The sequence below is a fragment of the Megalobrama amblycephala genome, linkage group LG2 (genome assembly GCF_018812025.1).
Source record: "Megalobrama amblycephala isolate DHTTF-2021 linkage group LG2, ASM1881202v1, whole genome shotgun sequence".
Lineage (NCBI taxonomy): Eukaryota > Metazoa > Chordata > Actinopteri > Cypriniformes > Xenocyprididae > Megalobrama > Megalobrama amblycephala.
Genome location: NC_063045.1, coordinates 33,494,957 through 33,516,748, shown reverse-complemented (window position 1 = coordinate 33,516,748; position 21,792 = coordinate 33,494,957). Strand labels below are relative to the sequence as shown.

General features: G+C 36.4%; 2 protein-coding genes and 1 long non-coding RNA gene across 20 annotated transcripts in view; 2 read left to right on the top strand and 1 right to left on the bottom strand.

Moving 5' to 3' along the window:
* Window positions 1-21,792, top strand: part of LOC125255945 (histone-lysine N-methyltransferase 2D-like) — a 526,365-nt gene that overhangs the window by 1,937 nt on the left and 502,636 nt on the right. For both annotated transcript variants that reach the window (XM_048171552.1, XM_048171556.1), the window contains exons 4-7: window positions 123-377; window positions 506-862; window positions 8,326-8,580; window positions 8,709-9,065. In XM_048171552.1, coding sequence (XP_048027509.1) covers window positions 123-377; window positions 506-862; window positions 8,326-8,580; window positions 8,709-9,065 — 1,224 coding nt within the window. The remainder of the gene's footprint in view (window positions 1-122; window positions 378-505; window positions 863-8,325; window positions 8,581-8,708; window positions 9,066-21,792) is intronic.
* On the bottom strand, window positions 209-9,065 carry LOC125256128. Of its 2 annotated transcripts, none has more exons than XR_007182050.1 (3): window positions 8,162-8,182; window positions 8,072-8,116; window positions 209-296 (listed from the first exon to the last, which is right to left on the bottom strand). It is a non-coding gene; the product is annotated as an uncharacterized LOC125256128 (long non-coding RNA). The 2 variants fall into 2 exon arrangements; XR_007182049.1 differs by lacking the exon at window positions 8,162-8,182 and adding an exon at window positions 9,030-9,065 and having other exon boundaries at window positions 215-296.
* Window positions 11,381-21,792, top strand: part of ppip5k2 (diphosphoinositol pentakisphosphate kinase 2) — a 49,326-nt gene continuing 38,914 nt past the window's right edge. For 14 of the 16 annotated variants that reach the window (XM_048171540.1, XM_048171532.1, XM_048171471.1 and 11 more), the window contains exons 1-5: window positions 11,411-11,741; window positions 16,396-16,456; window positions 17,176-17,453; window positions 20,504-20,699; window positions 21,445-21,535. In XM_048171540.1, the coding sequence (XP_048027497.1) occupies window positions 17,292-17,453; window positions 20,504-20,699; window positions 21,445-21,535 (449 nt within the window). In that variant the 5' untranslated portion in view covers window positions 11,411-11,741; window positions 16,396-16,456; window positions 17,176-17,291. The other 2 variants (XM_048171423.1, XM_048171416.1) reach the window with 2 other exon arrangements.

The window sequence follows — 21,792 nt, the reverse complement described above, 5'->3', positions numbered from 1 at the left end:
CGGCAGTGGTTATTTCTCCAACGTTATTTTGTCAGTTTTATTTTCCCCATTTTAATATGATTTTTTCGACACAACCAGCACTGATATTTTTTAAATAAAACAATTGTTTTTCTTCCTTTCAGAAAAACCTACAGAACGCAGGAAGAGGAAAAGAATTCGTTCTTTCCTCAACAGGCCGTGGAAGGCGATGAAGAGTCCTTTCCGGTGCTGTTGCCCCTGTAGTGATGTGGATGTTGTGGAGCCTTTTGTCCCTCCACCAGATCTGGAGCCAGAGTCTGATCCCGAGCCGCCGTCACCTGCTCCAGATCTGGAGCCAGAGTCTGATCCCGAGCCACCGTCACCTGCTCCAGATCACTCCGGCGTCAAGCCAATTAATGGTAAGTCGGCAGTGGTTATTTCTCCAACGTTATTTTGTCAGTTTTATTTTCCCCATTTTAATATGATTTTTTCGACACAACCAACACTGATATTTTTTAAATAAAACAATTGTTTTTCTTCCTTTCAGAAAAACCTACAGAACGCAGGAAGAGGAAAAGAATTCGTTCTTTCCTCAACAGGCTGTGGAAGGCGATGAAGAGTCCTTTCCGGTGCTGTTGCCCCTGTAGTGATGTGGATGTTGTGGAGCCTTTTGTCCCTCCACCAGATCTGGAGCCAGAGCCTGATCCCGAGCCACAGTCACCTGCTCCAGATCTGGAGCCAGAGCCTGATCCCGAGCCACAGTCACCTGCTCCAGATCTGGAGCCAGAGTCTGATCCCGAGCCTGATCCCGAGCCACAGTCACCTGCTCCAGATCTGGAGCCAGAGTCTGATCCCGAGCCGCCGTCACCTGCTCCAGATCACTCCGGCGTCAAGCCAATTAATGGTAAGTCGGCAGTGGTTATTTCTCCAACGTTATTTTGTCAGTTTTATTTTCCCCATTTTAATATGATTTTCTCGACACAACCAGCACTGATATTTTTTAAATGAAACAATGGCTCTAGCAATCTCATATATTTCTTAGATTTTACTGTTTGTTTTTCAGAGTCCTTTGAGTCTCTGTATAACGTGGGAGCGATGCTTGGATCCGGAGGATTTGGCAGGGTGTACGAGGGAACGCGCAAATTTGATGGCAAAAAGGTAAATCTTAATTTTGCTCTTGCATGCATCAAAACATATTTAAAACAATTTACACCGATGGTTTAATACTTAGTGCAAGATCAAGTGCTTGAATACTGTTACTGTTTTGATTTTTGTTGTTGTTGTTGTTTGTTTTTTGCAGGTTGCCATCAAGCAGATGCTCAAGATTGACAACGATCGTTATCTTCATATTGTAAGTTGGCCAAAGCCTGAATATGTATTTAGTTGTTTAAGTGCAGATTACTGTAGTTGACACACCCGTAGGAAGCATCAGGTGTGAATGTGATTGACAAATAAGCCTAGAGGCACCAAATAACTTTGAGCTGAAAAGCCTCTTTTGAACGTATCTAAAAAGATCAAAGAAAAGTACATTTAAAAATGACATGCTTTCTTCAGATTTTTACCCAGCTAACCTTCTGTCTACTACTTTTCTCTAGCCTGGGCACCCCAAACCTCTCGTTACCGAAGTGGCGCTGTTGCTGATGATGAGGCGAGAACCCATATGCCCCTACGTCATACATCTATACGAGTGGTTTGAACATCCTCAAACGTTCACTCTCGTTATGGAGTACCCGGAACCCTGCGAGAGCCTGCATGACTTCATCGCCCGTAACCCTCGACTGTGTGAACCAGCCGCACAGCTCATCGTGCTACAGGCTATGATGGCGCTACTACACTGCCTCGAGCGTGGTGTTTTTCACCATGACATCCATGCTGAGAATTTTCTGTGGAACAAAGACACGTTTCGTCTCAAGCTGATAGACTTTGGCTGCGGTCAGCTATTTAGTAGTGATGGCTACGAGAGCAAAATATACATCGGTGAGTATTTTGGGAGTGTGGAAACCTGAATGTAGTGACTTACTAATTATTTGTTGCTTTAAAATGTGCAAATGTCTTGCTTACAGGAGCACCGCTTTACTGCCCACCTGAAGTCCTGACCGAACCTCGCTTCCACGCCGTCCCAACAAATGTCTGGGCCCTAGGAGTCTTGTTGTATAAGATGGTGAACGGATGTCTTCCTTTTCGCAGTAGAATAGAAATCACACAGGCCAAAATTACATTTCATAACTCCACATTATCCGAAGGTGAGTGATTAATATTGATAACACTGATAAACACGCATGAAGCAAAGGCTCTGTACAGAAACAGTTAAAGGTGAAGTATGTAAGATTTTTTTTATAACTATAGCCCAACGTATAGCGAGAGTTTGGGAAGGGGCCTTTTGAAAATATGCTTTATTTTGTAAGAAACGACATACTTCACTTTTAAAGTAAAAATAAGGAACATTTTAGATGCTATTTTCATAGATGCCAAGTCACATGGTCACGACTAACCAGCTCTCTCCTTATTAAAATTTGTACAGAATGTGCAGATCTGATTAGCCAGTGCCTAGCCCGGGATCCCACTAAACGGCCGACGTTAGAGCAGATGTTTCAGCATGAATGGATTACAAGTGATCTAGATTGGGGAAGTTCAGGAGATTCAGTCTGTCTGTGATTTCAGGTGTGAGGAAGTGTAACAGACAGAGTAGGATTATTATCATGTGTCTTCAATTCTGGATCATTTGCAGTGAGGTGTTCATTGTAATGTTCTTGTTATAGTCAAGTCAAGCTCATTTATGTAGCGCTTTATACAATACAGATTGTTTCAAAGCGGCTTTGTGGTAATAAACAGGAAAATAACAGAATCAGTGATGCAAACAGAAAATATAAAATTGTTCATGAGTTGACTTGTTCATATGATCTTTGTATTGGACAGGAAATAACATACTTGCTGTCCTTGGTGGAAGACTTGACCCGAAGCCTGAAGTCCAACCCCAACCTGACAGGGAACTCGGAGCCCGTCCACGTCTGAGCGAGAACACGAGAGACTGCGAGACTGGAACCAAATCATCAAGCATCATCACAGCCACATTTGCTTTGTTTTAAAATGAATTTTTGCTTTGTTTTTTAAAAAGTCAAGACACCTCATCTTTATTTATATATAGCGCCTCGTATATGACCGATCTGTACATATGTATATATCATTTTTGAATTAAAGAAATGTTTTTTTTTAAACAGTCTCGGCCTAGGAGGAACCTTTGAAGTGAAAAGGCAAAGACCCATTTATAAAAATGTAAATAAAACTCTACATGATATCAAATGTTTGGAGGTTTCACCATGGCAACAAGAACTCCTTGGTCTTTAACAATGACTGACATTAATTTAGTGATCAAATTTAGCACTCTTAAATAATGTTGTGATCATAATAACTAAACCTCAAATTGTCATAAATCAACATCTCCGTAAAATGTTACGGAGTTTCTAATAGAAATATGACCTTCTGTAACAAAACAGGGCATTGATTTTGTACAATCATGTTTATCCAACATCAGGCATTTTGGGAGACACAACAAGTGAATAGGGAAATTATATAGCAATATTCCTATGAAATATTAGACATTATTATGAAAGTGTTGCCAATTATTGCTCCCATTATTACACTTCTTTTTTCATGACATGTTGCCCCAAGAACACATTCATATGCAAATTAGATACAGTATATAGATACAATGTATCACATTTAAGGCCATTTTACCCACACATTGCATCAAGTAAAACGGTATATCAGTCAATTCCGTTATATCTTTGATTAGTTGAGAATCATTGTTACGTTCCCATCTAGTCTAAGGAACAGGTAACGGAATAAATATGGTGTGATGTGTGGAGGCAGCAAGGTGCAATTCCCAACACCAGGGCTTTAACAAAGACCAAAGGCAACTCAATATCAAAATAAACAAGTTCATTTATTGTACAGATGTGGGAGGATTAAGGCCAAAATAACAAACATAAACCCTCTAACTATTTAGGAAGAAACTAACTAATCTACAAAAGAAAAGAAAACCAAAATACAATAATACACTAACTCCCTAACTTAAACAAGAGAAAACAAGATATAAAGAAAATGGCACCCACCTCTCTACTAACCCTTCCCCAAATGATTAACAAAATAAACTTAGGTAAAGAAAAACAATAACAAACGTATATACAAAAGGAGATAACTTACAAAACATAAGGGTTTTCTGGTAGCACAAAGTACAACAAAAAGTGTCAACACAATGACACTAAAGAAGAAGAAAAAAAAAAAAAAATCAACAAGGTATAAGTCAAAAACAACTTATAAGGCTTTCTGGGTTGGGAAAAGAAGCCTCACAATGCAGCCTCCACACACACACACAAACACACACACACACACTGCTCTCTTTGTGCAATGGTGCTGCTTAAATCCCCACAGCTTCCTCTCCTCCTCCAATCACATCAGATCACCAGTCACTGGAGTCAGGTGGCAGCCGTTACTTCCTGCTTATGGAAGTAGAGAGAGAGGGAAAACAGGGAGAAAGGGAAAAAAAACACAAAACAAAACAAAAACATACGTCCTTGGACGTAACAATCAACTTTATAAAAGTTTGGTTAAAAAAAAAAAAATCCTGAACCCTAAAAATTGATTTGTAAATGGCATGTATATTGTTTTTGCCTATACATGTCATTTCATGTCTTTTTATTTTTTTAAACAACCGAGTTCTGGTGTCCACTACAGAGGACATACTGTAGCATAACATATGAATAAAATATATTTCAAAAAAAAAAAAAAAAATCCCCATTTGTTTATCACGCTCTGAACAATGTCATGACATGAAAAATACTAAATTCAAACAACCTTTTGTTTTTTCGGGCTCTCAGTAGGAAACATTACATTGTCCATCTGATCCAAATATGCATAGGCCTATTATTAATTTTCATTTCACAAAAACACTCAATTTAATTGCAATTCAGTTGTCTCCTGTCTTTCTCAAACAATATTTAAGTTATTAACAGTTTAACTCTACGCTGTCATGTGCCAATTCAGGACTGAAATATTACGGAGGTAGAAACCACATCAAATGTAGGGTGAATGAAGGGTGATTGGGACACAAGATCAGATGGGACAGTAACTATATAGAATTTATTTTCTTTTCAAATAAAAACTTTTTTTGCTGAGGCCTAGCTGTGAGACCGCATAATTCAAATGGGATGCCCTCATTGGTCTAACATCATGTAAGTGGGTGGGACATGCATCAAACGGGAAGTTGACCGCGAAATGCATGAACTGAGGAAAATGACATACGCTTTTGGTAGTTTTAATAATAAGGTCTTAAAATTGTCATAGCTACTACAAACGTTTGATAGAAACATGAATATGACGCACTACTGCTACAAAATCAGTAAAAACAATTGTTAATATCATGTTTCTATTTTCAGAATTAGGTTGTTTTTATTTTGTCCCATCCACCCAAACACAAAATGTGTAATTTTGGGTGATTGGGACAGTGCTTAAATGCTTTGCTAATTAAGAAAATTATTAGCCTTGCAATAGAGAACCATTGTTTATGCTCTATATGCTCTATATTCTCTATATTCTGAAAATAGAAACATTATAGTTAAACTCTTTTTTTTTTTTTTACTGATTGCAGTAATAATTTTACTGTTGCAGTAATGAAAGGTTTGACTTTTGGACTTCAAACCTTCTTTTGATGGATTTCAAATAAATAAAGTTGAACAAACATAAACATGGACTCTTAATGATGATGAACAGAAAAGGAAATATTGCATATAAAATTATATCAAAGTATGAACTGTGCAATACAGTAAATATGCTTAAACTACCCTAAATCAATGGAAAGACGTGCTGTCCCAATCACCCAAACGTTACCAAACAAATGGTTTTGCTCAGTTTGCAGAAAAGTGTATGTCGCACATCCTTTCATTATAATATACCATCGTTTCCTCCTCAAATGGATAGTTAACATCTTCAGTATTACAGAAATGTATCATGTGCTGAGCTGATGTTTTTCATTAAAAGACAAATTCAAAAACTGTCCCAATCACCCTTTTAATTCACCCTAGTAAATACATAAAAAAAAAAAAAAAAAAAAAGAATAAACGGTTAAAAGAAAAAAAAAAGTCAACTTTCAGTTTAGCGATTGTTTCCTTGAACATTTTTTTTGTTATTTCCCCAACATTCGTTTTATTTATTAAATTATTTATCTTCCTCGCACATTTAATTCATTGTGTATTTATTTATGCAGGAATATGTGAAATTATTGTGTATTTATTTACACATGTATTTTATTTATGTACAATTTTGTGGATTTATTTATTCTGGTATTTATATATTTATTGTTTTTGCAGGTTTCGTCCTCCATAAAAGATATGATTGTAAAATACATGATGAACGTCATCCTCCACTCCTTCATTAGTAAAATCATAAATGGGCTTTATTTCGATGACGCATTAGTGATACTGAAAGCTGATTGGCTTGATGGTTATATATGCGGAAAAGAGCCAATTTAATCAATCTCTAGAGTTTATAAGATGTCCGATTTATCCTCCCTTGTGCCTTTTTACACGCATTTTGGACAGAAGCAATGCCTACATGATCCATTAGACTGTAAGTGCCTTAATTGCGAAGTGGACGCTTTTGCTCAATTATGAATAGGCTAATGCAGATTTTGGACACGAATATTTCCAAGGATTTTAATAATAATAATAACAACAACAATAACTGTTCAGAAAGAATAAAAATGATATTTATTAAAGAAAACGTCCAAATGAACTTTGAAACAGTCAATAAATGTGTTCCGATTCGACGTGCGCTCACGCGCTCTTCTCATGTGCACGTGCATGCATGCGATGAGTTGCTATAGCGACGCGTGTTATGAATTCTGACTGAATATATACACTCGAACCGATCACTGTCTGTTGGTTGAGAGACGAGGCGAATTTACAGACTTTTGCAGAGTATTTTCTGTGCGAATCTTGTGACTTGGAAGCTGTTGGAGGATTTCTGAGAGGAGACTTTTATTCTAGAAGACATCGCAGGATATATCCTTTTTATAAAAAGTTACATTTTTGAAAGAGTTCCTATTATTTTTGAGGATACTTTTATTTCATTGTTCTTCTCTTAGTTTAGAAGGAGTTTGTTTTTATTTCTTTTTTTTTTTTTATTAATTTTTGTTTTGTTTTATTTATTTTTTTCTGTGGAGGAGTATTTCTGAGGAGAGTTGTATTTTATTGTATTGCATTTTGTATTGTATTTTGTATAGTTTTTATTGCAGATTGCAGGAAGATGGCTCACATGATGGGTGAAAGAGGAGGCGAGTGCTTTAGTTTTTCACTTGTTTATGGTATGGTATGATGTACAATGATTGCCTACATTAATGTGAAAAAAATTGTGCCAGGTAACCCATTTGATCCCCCAAGTGATCAGATGAATTTGATTCCTTGCATATGAAATAAACGCTTCAATTTGAGTAACTAAAGTAACAATTTGTAATTGACCCACTGACATTGATTATTGACACAACACAACTAACTATGTGATGTTTGGAGACCCAGTTCTGATGATCAGGATCCGCTGCCAGACCCGACCCAGACACAGAGCCAGGAGCTTCCTGGATATTTAACACCTCTGTCTTCTGAGTCGGCTGTTTCTATGTCCGCAGGTCAGGCTGTCAGGTCCGCCGACAGCTTCGATGGATGGCTGTGCCCTCCGCTGCCAGGTCAAGTTCCTGTCGAGCCAAAGGAGACGTTACGTGGCCTAACTGCCCAGGGTGCCATGGAGGCTTCTCCTGTGAGCGAGAGCTCAACAGGTGAGATTGAAATAAGGCCGGGCGGTGTAAAGTGGACAGATCAATGGTAATTGCGCTGTCTGACACACACCCGAAACACGCACACAGAAATCCTCTTCTCAGACGGCATTCTATCGTTGCTTAATTTGATGTCAGAGATGTTTCTAATAGTTGAGTTTTCAATTGTTTTCTTCATTTCAGAAAAACCTACAGAACGCAGGAAGAGGAAACAAATTCGTTCTTTCCTCAACAGGCCGTGGAAGGCCGTGGAAGATCTGGAGCCAGAGTCTGATCCCGAGCCACAGTCACCTGCTCCAGATCTGGAGCCAGAGTCTGATCCCGAGCCACCGTCACCTGCTCCAGATCTGGAGCCAGAGCCTGATCCCGAGCCACCGTCACCTGCTCCAGATCACTCCGGCGTCAAGCCAACTAATGGTAAGTCGGCAGTGGTTATTTCTCCAACGTTATTTTGTCAGTTTTATTTTCCCCATTTTAATATGATTTTTTCGACACAACCAGCACTGATATTTTTTAAATAAAACAATTGTTTTTCTTCCTTTCAGAAAAACCTACAGAACGCAGGAAGAGGAAAAGAATTCGTTCTTTCCTCAACAGGCCGTGGAAGGCGATGAAGAGTCCTTTCCGGTGCTGTTGCCCCTGTAGTGATGTGGATGTTGTGGAGCCTTTTGTCCCTCCACCAGATCTGGAGCCAGAGTCTGATCCCGAGCCGCCGTCACCTGCTCCAGATCTGGAGCCAGAGTCTGATCCCGAGCCACCGTCACCTGCTCCAGATCACTCCGGCGTCAAGCCAATTAATGGTAAGTCGGCAGTGGTTATTTCTCCAACGTTATTTTGTCAGTTTTATTTTCCCCATTTTAATATGATTTTTTCGACACAACCAACACTGATATTTTTTAAATAAAACAATTGTTTTTCTTCCTTTCAGAAAAACCTACAGAACGCAGGAAGAGGAAAAGAATTCGTTCTTTCCTCAACAGGCTGTGGAAGGCGATGAAGAGTCCTTTCCGGTGCTGTTGCCCCTGTAGTGATGTGGATGTTGTGGAGCCTTTTGTCCCTCCACCAGATCTGGAGCCAGAGCCTGATCCCGAGCCACAGTCACCTGCTCCAGATCTGGAGCCAGAGCCTGATCCCGAGCCACAGTCACCTGCTCCAGATCTGGAGCCAGAGTCTGATCCCGAGCCTGATCCCGAGCCACAGTCACCTGCTCCAGATCTGGAGCCAGAGTCTGATCCCGAGCCGCCGTCACCTGCTCCAGATCACTCCGGCGTCAAGCCAATTAATGGTAAGTCGGCAGTGGTTATTTCTCCAACGTTATTTTGTCAGTTTTATTTTCCCCATTTTAATATGATTTTTTCGACACAACCAACACTGATATTTTCATACAATACATTCAGCATTCAGACGCGTTCAGTTACGACAGTCAACACAATGAAACTCTCTCCAAGATGAATCAATGTTTCTATTATTATACTTAATCAAGATACCGGTAATACAATACGCATCAATATTTCTTCACTTTGTGCTTTGAAACTGCGGAGCGCTGCCGCTGCGCGCTGATTCCATGGTGCTTCAAGCACATCATTCTGCACACGGGATACGCATAAAAGCGCTTTGTGCCGCTCATGGGGAGAAAACTGCTGTTCAGAAATCTATGGGTGACGTCACGGACACTACGTCCATATTTTTTTACAGTCTATGATTGCGACCATAGACATCATATATAGCTAGACGCCCTATCGAATGCTACTGCCTATTGGCACGGACGAGCCGTGGAGCCGCCATCTTGGATCGGTCGCCAGCTCCACTCAGTGTAACTTGTTTGACAGGTGCAATGAGCTGTCAGCGCATTTAATTAATCATATCTCACAGAATACCTAACTGATTTTGACTCGGGTTTTTTTGCTGCAAAGGTAATTCATGTAGCTATGATACAGGACACATTGTTGAATGTATTTTAATATTCATAGTAGACTTAACAGTTATATAATATTCTGATATAATAAGATATAAAGTGACCAGACGTCCAAAATCAAAATATGTGATGTAGGATATAAGGTAATTTATAAATCACACATTATAGATATAATAAAGAAGCAGAAACAGATAGTTGCAGTAAAATACGATATTTTAGTAATACTAGCAGAAGTAACTCGATTTGCGCTTTGCCGTCATGTGTGTATGCTTCCTGATATCACGTGCACAAACACAAATAACTTGTCCGGTCGAACAATGTATGTATTAAATTCAGATTGGATTGTGTTGATAATAGGCACTTAACGTTACCTAACGCTAAAAGTAAGTTTCGTGCATTGAGCGCATTCTTGTGCTTTCGAACTTCCTTCTGATCTGAATAGTAATTATGTGGAAAACACTTGCGAGGTCCGACGGTTAAGCAGAGCGGTTAAGATAAAGGGGCTTGAATAATTAATAATCAATATAACCTTACGAAAATATATTTATTAAATGTTATCCACATTATATTTAATCTGCAACAGCATTGTGAACATTTATAACGATGCGTTTGGTCATTAACTTTTAAATGCATCATTATGCAAAGATGAGGAGAGTTATTGCATGAAAGACCCATGACTGGCAGATCAACGTGCGACTACATCTCTCCGAAACGGTAGGAAAATAAATTTAATTAAATGTGGAGGATTTTAACTGTGACAAGATGATTGACAGGGTAGTTTAAACAGTTACAGGTTGCGTAAATAAGCGACATAACGTCCGTTAAAGACGCAGTTATGACGGTAGTATGTCCCAAAGCTTGTCTACTCTTCTGCTACACACTCAAAAGTATGTACTTTTTCTTTACAAAAACAGTAAATGCTTTTAGGACGTCGTATAAGTAGGCGAATTGGGACGCAGCTTAGGAGTACGACCGGTCTAAGATGGCGGCCGCAAATCTCGGCGCCCAGTGGCCAATAGGGCGTCTACCTATATGATGTCTATGATTGCGACTTATGGTTTATGAAGCCAAAAACATAACTTAATGGTTTGGAGTACAGAGGGACACCCAAGTAATTGAGGCCGCCAGGACTGTCTGTAATAAACGCATATTTTTTAACTGCAGACAGTTGAACACCACTTGTTACTGTTGTCACATTTTAAACAACGATCTTAAATGTATTCTTGTCATAGCCTAGAGTTTATCATAAACTATAACAATATAATTTCGCAAGAACGCCATGACCGCATTGATATTTTATGAGAAATAGCTTATTAGATTATAATACGTATAAATTCGTCACATTATATTAATGAGACCATATCATTTTAATTAATTCATTTAATTTATGTATATGTACTTTATTCATTAATTTGACACTCTATATGTATTGTGCTTATACCAAATTAAGCACAATTTGGACAATTTTGGCACAACTTGGTGCTTGTGTGGAGATATATATATATATATATATATATATATATATATATTTTTTTTTTTTTTTTTTACAAAAAAAAAAGGTTCGAGATTTTTTTTTTTGAAGCAGGCCTATTTATTTATGTTTTAAATGTACAACTGGATAACAACGGGATTTGAAGATCAAAAGAATATTTGCTGGTCGTCAACACCAGGTCGCAATACAGTTTGAAAGCGGCCGCTGATTGGGTAAGTCACAGTAGCTCCCCCTTTACGGTGACCTCACTGCTGACGCCACGCCGCCTCGACTGGCTTATTTTTTTTACTTTTAAAGCTTAAACTGGAGTATATTAAGACAGCATTTACACAGATGATTGTAATCCATCTTTGCTGGAGAATCTTAGAAGCCTGCAGAAGACCAGAATGAGATCATTTGTGTGTGCCCGTTAGCTGAAGGATGTTGATGTTTGCTACTGGTTCTTTTAGCATGCATGCTAATGTAAGCTCTCTTCATTCAGTGTTTCTATGTGTGTGAATAGCTAACATAGCAGCTCACAGCCTTCGATTTCACTTCGATCTCTTTTAGAGGAGGTAAGAACATAAATTCCTTGCTGTTCATCACCTCTAACATCATGCATGTGTTGTGTCTGACAGAACATTTCTGCAGGAAGACTCATTAGCTGCTTGAAGTGAGACATCTAACTGCACATGACTGACTGTCATGCCTTTTACTGCCATACTAATGCGTTTGAACAGAAATCACGCTGTACTTAATGTTATTACAGATATATGCTCAGTCACATGACACTGGCTTTTAAAATATTGATTTGACTTTGAGCCAGCAGATATCTCATTTAACAAAGTTTAATGTCTTCCTTTTACAATGAATTAACATCAAAACCGTTATGGTGCATATCTGACTTTAGCGCTGTTGTTTGACACTTTCATGATGTTATTTGTGTTGTGGTGAATTGAATTGCCCTGCTGTGTGAGGTCTAGACTGTAGTCTAAAAAGGCTTCAGTTCAGTTGAGTTGTGTTGTGTATGTTGTGTATTGTCAGACAGGTGGTGTCAGTGACAGATGTCCCAGGTTATGGCAGTTCTCTGTTTGTGTCTCAGATCACTGGCAGGGATTTCAGCATTTCTTTTGGATGGTTACAAAATAATATGGATGTTATTAATTAAATAATTAATTTGTTTGATTTTTTTTTTTAATTTATTTTTTTATTCAACACAATGGCTATATCATAGAGTCCATGATTGCAAACAATATGGTTTAGATTTATGTGTGGATTTATTACAGTTCGTCATAGGTTCATTTGCAGATTTAGTAGGAGCAAATCACACACGGGGCCTCCTGAAGGAACTGCCTGCATGACACAATGGACATCGCTAAACTCCAACATCAGTGTTGGGGGTAACGCATTACAAGTAACTTGAGTTACTTTTTCAAACAGCTAGTAACGTAACACATTACTTTTTCAATTTACAACAAAATATCTAAGTTACTTTTTCATATTTATTGACTGACAGCTCTCCTGTTTCCAAGTTGAGAGAAATAAAGTGAAATAAAGAGGTGTTGTGTGCATTGTGTCAACATGATCGTTATTGTAGTTCTAGACTAAATTTGAATATGCATCTCACTTGCACGTAAATATTCAGTATTCCTCAAAACGAATAAAAACAGTGAAACGTAATATTTATATAATTATGTAATATTTAACTATATTAACTTACACAAATATACTTTATGTATTTAATCTCACTTTATTAACCAATATCTTTGTTGCTGACCTTCAATGATCTAATTCAATCATACTAATAAGCAAAAATTATTTTAGATTTTGAAATAAGAGTGTTAAACATACTTCTTTAATCTGTTCTTCTTTAATCCAGAATTCAGCACAGCTGAAAGGTTTGTTTGAGTTGCTCCCTCTACTGTACAGGCGTAAATATATTTTCCTTCAGCATGAGGCTTATTCATTACACGTTTGGTGTGAAAGGGTCTTAACATTTGCCAAAAATAGAACTTTTTTTGTTGTTATTAAAAAACAAACAAGAAAGCTTTTTCTTAAATTACTTTTCATAAAAAGTAACTAAGTAACGCAATTAGTTACTTTTTGGGGAGTAACGCAATATTGTAATGCATTACTTTTAAAAATAACTTTCCCCAACACTGTCCAACATACATGTTTGTCTGTGTTTTCAGATCATTAGCATTTTTTTTTGCCATCCCAAGAGTGCGTGCTTGTGGTTGCCAGGTTGGGAAGATTAATGCTGCCTTCACATGCTATCGGAAATTTGATAATTCCCACTTCTGAAGTCGTGATTACGAGCTCATCGCATTCAAGAATCGAAATTGCAGGGCTTTCATGTGCAATTTTTACCTAGGAAACTTGTATTTACGATAATTCCGAGAGCACATGAAGGCAGCGTAAGTAAAACACTGGACAGAAAACGTATATTTTTAAGAGAAAAGTTCCATTTGGGGGTTTTATGCTCTTGACATTTGGCAACCCCAAGCAAGAAAAGATAGTGGAGGCTTGTTACAATGCACTTCCATGCATTATACTTTTGCTATTAGTTAAATAAGACACACATTTTTCTTTTCTGTGAATGTGCACATGCATATTTTAATGATTTTATAATTTTTATTGAATTTCATTTTATTATCTTATTTCTATGTGTGTATGTATGTTTTTTTTTTTTTTTTCTGTGAATTTCCCTTCTGTAAAGCACTTTGTAAACACTGTTTTTAAAGGGTGCTACCAATGCAAGATTATGGAAATGTTACCAGTGGGCCAATAACCAGAGGGCCAATATTGCAAAGATTATTTTAAATTAATCGTGAGAAGCCGAAATCATTATCGCGATTAAAATACGATTACTTGTGCAGCCTTAGAAAATCTCAGGTCAGGATGGCCTGAGCTCCTTGGTAAAAATGATCTATAGAGTAATATTTTTAAGACTTATAGGCATTTTTTCTTTGTATAGGGAAATTTGTGTCATTTACTCACCCTCATAATGTCATTCCAAATGTATGATTTTCTTTCTTCTGTGGACTACAAAAGAAGATATTTTGAAGATTGTTGAAAACCACAAGCATAATATGCTGTATGTCAATCATAAACATAATTACTATAAAATACTGTTCATGTTTATTAATTATGCTTATTTTACATCTCTTCAATTCTCCAAATGCATGAATAAATGAGGCTTTCCCTCATGTTTCTACTACTCCTATCTCTGTAACATCAGAATCTCAAACTCAGAATTACAGTATGTTGCCATAGAGGACATACTGTATCTGTATCTGTATTTCACCTTCCATCTGGTCCCTCACCACACATATTTAACCTGCAAGTTAGGGAAATATATATATGTATATATATAAAAAATCTGTATGAGCACTACTCTTATGTAAAACCTAAAAAGATTCAGCACTAAGACAAACCATTCCCATTATAATTTATGACTCTAAAAATGGAACCTTGAATGACCTTGGTCATTACATTTTGTCTTAAATTCAAAGAATAGGGAACAAGAATGTGCAATGTTATATATGTACACATGTTTATACATGTACCTTGAAATACTGGCATAACCTGATTAGCGAGTTAAATTTCTTCTGAATATTCCTTAAACGTTGACACTTTTGTCATTTTGCCCATACAATTTATCCCCCTCAATACTGCTTTTTATTTGTTTCCAATCTATTCATATCCACATTTACCAATCAGTTTATTTTTTTTGCCACAGTTTTACAGTTCACATTCTCTTTGTATTAAATTTCCTTTATAAAATAGCAAGGGCTGCCAAAATTTTTAAAATGAGTGTGATCAATTTAATGTTTTACTTTTACAATAATGTATTACATTTAAGATAAGAAAACAGTGTGATTTCTGAAAATTTTTAGTGTTTTCAGCCACCTGAAAGAATCAGTTCATCAAGTTTATTTATATAGCTCTTTTCACAACCTATATTCTTTCAAAGCAGCTTTACAGAAAATGCTTGTTTCAATGTTACTAACCAGGAAGTATTCTGTTATCATTTAGAGATGAGTATGTCAAAGCCATGATGTCTATATGGCAGTAATACACAGATAATATAATATGTGTTATGTGCTTAGTTAACGTCATGTATTGAGTTAAGCTAATGCAGTGAAAGTGTTCAGCAGCAATTACAAACGGTGCTGGTAATAATTACAATATAAGAATAATATTACAATATTATTTGAAAGTTTTGCGTGTTGATCCAAAGTTGGGTCATCAGAAATCTTCCAAATTGTCGGTGTCGCCTTAATAACATTGCAAAGCCAGGATCCAAACTTGAGCCGTGGTACTGCCGTGGTTTAGCTTTTCCTTCAGCCTGATGTTTATTTGCTTTTGGTGAGAAGGGACCATTCATCTGCTACTCGCTTTGCTTTTTTTTATTTGGCATGAAAGATCCTTAAAACTGACTTCACCTTGATTCGCTTTTATCGTGACATTTTGTTTGGGTGAAGAAAAGTAAAGAAGGTCAAACATTTGTCTTATCTTGTTGAGTTCATGATATGATTCAGCATGCAGCATTCTGTTCATAAGCATTAGTGTGTCTCTTTAGAGAAGTGTCATCACTTTTGAAAATATGAGCAAACTGTGTGAAATAATCCAGTTCTGTCATTTCTGAGAAAGTCTACAGCACATAAGCAGCGATTTTATCTGGTTTCACAAGCCTTGTGTATTTAAACTCAGATGTTGAAAGAAGCCCCATAACCTGAAGTATATTTTGCTTTTACACATACGGTAGCATATGTGTAGAGTACACATTACAAATTTAGTCAACGGCAGGGTACGAGAGCACTGTGAGGGTATGTCCCTTTTTTTCTTTCAACTGTTTGTACTCTGTAAGCATAGTATGCACATATGATTTGAATATGGAAAAAAGAAAAGAAAATTCTCTAATTTACTCACCCTCATGCCATCCCGGATGTATATGAATTTTTTCTACAGATCAGCAAAAGTTTTAGAAAAAAATATCACATAGGCAGTGCAAAAGTAAGTCATATTATTCCTAAGCATCAAAGTTTTAGTCACCATTTACTAACTGAAATATTTTTCATGAAAAATCTTATCTTATTCTGTAGAAGAAATAAAACCATACACATCTGGGAGTTATTGATGAGAGAATTCTTTTTTTTTTTTTTTTTTTTTTTTTTAATTAATTGAGAAACAAATAACTAAAATTTTATTTATTATTTTTTGCAGGATAATAGATACAAATTCTGAACCTGTGGTCATCTGGGGATTGTTTTGACACATCTGAGAGGTGAGTCCATTGAACAGACAATAGTTTCTGAGTCGATCGCATTCTAATAATACTTTAAAAGTGCACTAACTTGAATACAATGTTTCTGTGATAAACATGGCCAAATGACTGTGTGTCAAGGTCAATAAATTTGGCTGAAGTTTAGCAAAATAGAAAATTACCATTTTTTTTGTAGAATGCAAAAGAAACTGTCAGATAGTTTATCAGATAATTTGACTTTTATGACAAGGCAAGGGTAGTTTAGGTTGTAAAATGTCACATGGTCTGACTCCCTAAACATGTAATAATATTTGTATATTAATTTGTGATTAACCCTTTTTTGGAAATGAATAGTATGTGCACACTCACATATGTTTATTTTTACTTGATGGTTACACCACATGATGGTTTTGGCGTCATTCAATTTAAACCTTTCCAAACAAACAAACAAAAAAAAAACTTCATAGTGAACATTGGACACTAAATTTGTCATTGACGCTCATATTTTAATAACTAAATATAGTACATAGCATAACAAGTAATGTGAAAAAAATTAAATACATAAAAAAAAAAAAAATACATTCATTCAGAAATAAATTATTTTAAATTATAATTTTTTTACAATATTTTTACTGTATTTATGATCAAGTAAATGCAGCCTTGCTGAGCACAAGAGGCTTCTTTGAGAAACATTAAAAACTGACCCTGAAAAAGCTGGGGTTTTTTTGTTTTTTTTGCAGGCAGTGAAGATGAGTGGCTGTGAGGAGCAGGAAGGGGGCTATGAGGCTAGACGTTACCAGCTCTAACCTTCATTTTAACCTCTGCTGTGAGCAACTGACAGCTGCCTCTAGTGAACATGTCTGTGCACGAGGACTTAGATCACCCTCGCTTCTTTGTGGGAGCTGATGATGGCGAGGGAGACGAACTGCTCGATCCAGGCAGAGTGCTCGGCTATGATTGCCTGTACGAAAACGTGGAAGAAGAGGATGAGGACCGAGACGATGCAGAATATGATTCGGTATGTGAGATCCTAAAGCCTTTTGCCTTGGTTGCCCAGAGGGGCCTTAAATGATGCTTATTTGGTCTTCAGATTCTTGGCTCACTGGATGATTAACAGAAAGAATTAGTTTCCAGATCAAGTAAAGAAAAAAAAAGTTGGATCACCTTGTAATTTGCATTTCTAAAACAAATACCAGCACTTAGTCTACAAAATGCTGATTAGTCTGCAGTTAAAAGAGAACTTTGGCAGGCCTTAATGAGCTGTTGGGCTTGGCTAATTGAAAGAAAATATTGCCCCAACAAGAGAGTCAATTGATTATAAAACTCCATCATGAAGGAAATGCAACACAGTAGCTGCGTCCCAATTCTGTGGCTGCATATTCAAAGGCTGAATGTGTCACAGGAGCGTGACAAAGGCTGGACCAATTTGAAGGCTCCTTCGAATGTGGCCTACAAATGCGTCTTTTACAGCCTAGCCAATCCCAAGATTCATTGCGTGCCATTGATGACTGGATTTTTTTTGAGAGAAAAATTTTAAATGTAATTATCTTTGGGTTTCACCTTACTCAAATATCTAACAAGCTGTTTAAAAGTTGACATATCTTTTCAATATGCGATTTTACAGAAAGTTTATACTCTTTATTATGTACATAAATGGACCAAGGTGAACATATTTAGACATTTTATGTCCAAGTCCTTCGAAGGATGCAGCCTCTGAATTGCGACAAAGCTATCCACCTTATTTTTCAGGTAAGAGCAGGCACGGACATTTCTAATTTGAATGTGTCTGGTTTCCGGTATCACAGAAAACACCTTATTTCTGCCTTGAAAAATAAGGTGGATAGTGTTGAAAAAGAAGTTGGTTCTTCCCAGTCAGCTCTGTATAAACTTTGGAGCAACTACACAAAAAGGAATCATACAGGTATAGATGAAACTTATAAAATATGTGACTAAATTCTGAGTAACACATAAAGTAGATCTTCCCGAAAAATCCTCCAGATTCGCAAACAATTTGAAAATTAGTCACTAGGGTGTGTTTGCTCATTCACGTTAGCATTGTCCCCACACATGAATTACAACTGCTTGAATTACATGTACAGGAATGCTGTGGCTTCTTCTTTCTTCTCAGGTTTGACTAAAGTATTTTGCATAAATGCAAAATAGATTTGGCCATATGCAATATGCAAAATGTTCTGATGTTTTACTAACCATTAAAGGGATAGTTCACCCAAAAATGAAAATTCTGTCATCATTTTCTCACTCTCAAGTTGTTCCAAATCTGTATGAATTTCTTTGTTCTGCTGAACACAAAGGAAGATATTTTTGAAGAATTTTTGTGACCAAACAGTTGTGGGGCACCATTGACTTCCATAGTATGGAAAAAAAAGTACTATGGAAGTAAATGGTGCCCCACAACTGTTTGGTTACCCATATTCTTCAAAATATCTTCATTTGTGTTTAGCAGAACAAAAAAAATTAATATAGGTTTGGAACAACTAATGGGTAAGTAAATGATGACAGAATTTTCATTTTTGGGTGAACAATCCCTTTAAGTGTGGTTGGGAGCAAGTGTACTGTAGGTTTGAGGCTTACACTGCTATTTTAAATGTGCACAATCAATTATTTATCTTACTCCAGTATAACTAATCTGACTTCTTTTAAAATTGTTGTTATTCTTTAACTTCTTATTCTTTAAAGGTAACAGTCTTTCTTAGAACTGATAGGAAAACCTAGGAAAACACAGTAGTAAATGCCAACTGACAGGAATTCGAAAGACCATAAACCTGAAGGCAAATGGGTGGTGATCTAGAGGGGAAGAGGCGTTTAAGCAATAGTTCCTACATTGTACATTAGGATGCTTTAATATCTCTATTAAGCTCATCACAATCTATTACTATAAGCTGTTAGATGAGACCAAACTTTAGTTACATGTTAGGACACACAAGTAGATAAATAATATGTAGTTGGATGCACATTTGTCCTGTGAAAATGGTACAGATATGTACATTAGAGGTTATAGTAGAGACAGAACCATCCTGTGCCTGGATTGTCCCAACAGTCCTCAATCAGCATATTGATGATTCCCTTGCACCAGATAGGCCTTAGTAGAGAGCTGCACGATTCTGGATAAATTGAACAAATTCTGGAGGATCAAAAAATTTTGTTTGTTTGTTTAAAATGGAGATCATCGTTCTCCCACGATTCTGAACAGACAGCTAAAAAAAATAACGTAATTTAACATTTGTCAGAGGCTCTGACAAATGTTAATTGCTGCAGTCTATTTAAAAAATATCAAATTAATTTGAATGAATAATTTAAAAAAATCGGTTTGAATGAATGATTCAATTACTCACTCAAAGATTTGACTTGTTTCATTACTGGATGAATCAACATTTATAAAAGAATCTCTTGAATGAATGATTCAATGACACATTTTTTAACAGTCACTTGTCGCCACCTACTGGTGTAACAATGTGAGTTGATACAAATATTTGTTGTGTTACTTTCAATTTTGATCGCTTCCATAGTCATCAGTGTTTATATTCGAACTATAAACTTTTATCCCAGTACTTTTGTGATAATATGAATATTTGTAACACAAAAATTATACCATCCTGCAAAGCTGATCTGCTGTTGAATTAGACAAGTAATTCAGGTTTTAATAATTCAAGTACTAATTTTGAATTGTAATTTTGATGATTGTGTAATTTTTTTTTTTCTCATCTATTTGATCTGTAAAACAATGTCATAAATTATAATTATTTAGTTAGTTTGAGTTATGTTTCATGAAGCTGGAACATTCAGCCATTAATATTTTTTGGGTCATATCTGTGATTTTTTTTTTTTTTTTTTTTTTTTTTTTTTGTTACAAAGTGGGTGAACATCCTGGGTGGCGATTTCAATTTTCTTCTAGTAGTTGTATTGAAAACTTCAATTACAAAAGGGTAAAGAACAACATTTTCTAGAATAAGATCCCTTTAATATTTCTAGCATAAGTTTTAGTAAGTATGCCAAAATTGATCTTCTATTTTAAGCATAAATTTGAGATGCATGTGTTCTTATCTGCAGCCCCCAGAGAGACAAATCGTAGTGGGTATCTGTGCCATGTCTAAGAAGTCAAAGTCCAAGCCTATGAAGGAGATCCTGGAGAGACTGTGTTTGTTCAAATACATCACTGTGGTTACATTTGAAGAGGAAGTCATTCTGAATGAGCCGGTGGAAAACTGGCCACTCTGTGATTGTCTCATCTCTTTCCATTCCAAAGGTTTGTGGCATCATGTCTGTTTTTTGTGTAACAGATTAAAAAAAGTTGTATTTTCCATTTAATAATTCACATCTGACATCTGACCCTCACTCTACAACAAATCCTTTAAATTTAACACTGTTCAGAACAGAACAAGAATGCAAATTGTAAGTATAAAACTGTATAAATTATAAAACAAACAAGTTATAACGGTGGCATTCATTATAAACAAAATTTATTATAAACATCAAGTGTAAACAAATTTATTTAAAGCAAAACTGAAACTACCAAAGTGTGGGAAATGTGCTATACAAATAAACCTCGGCTCACGTACCTCTCTCATTTGACAAATCTAAACAAGCACGCTTTGTGCCTGTTTTGCGTTATTTAAGTCACGTTGGAATATTTCAGTTGATAAAAAACATGACTTACATTCTGGAAAATACGGTATCTGGATTACATTTTAAATTCCTTTTATCAGCTTACAGTTATTAACTTTCAGGTGTGCACATATTTGCAAAATAAACTAAATTAAGTTTATGTAGAATGTGAATTATGCTCATTTATATCATGGTCAGTCTGGAAACTTTATTGTGATTGGCTGGACGTTGTGTGTTAAAGCCATTGAATGCGCAGGTAGTTCCGGTCAGTTACCATATTGAGAGCAAGAATGTGGAAAAATAATAATTTCTCTTGTTATGATCTCTTTACACATCAGAAGAGTGACCCCATAGATTTGTTCATTGTTTATTGTCTGATTTTAAAGGATTCCCTCTGGATAAGGCTGTGGCTTATGAGAAGCTGAGGAATCCATTTGTCATCAACGACCTGGATCTTCAGTACTTTATTCAGGACAGGTGTGCTTCATGACCGCCATCAGAACATCTGTGATGGTGATGTATAGTGAACCGTGTTTAGGGGAAAACATCATGCAGTTGTTGTTATTTCTGACATGATTATGGGCAATTCCACTGAAATAACAATAGAGAAAATGTTCATTTGAGTATATAGCATTGTTTGAGCACATGTGTGCCACCAAAAAGATATTGCCAGCCTTCATGGTTTTAAAACTGGAAAAACTTTCACCCTCTATATATGATAGTTGATAGGTAGT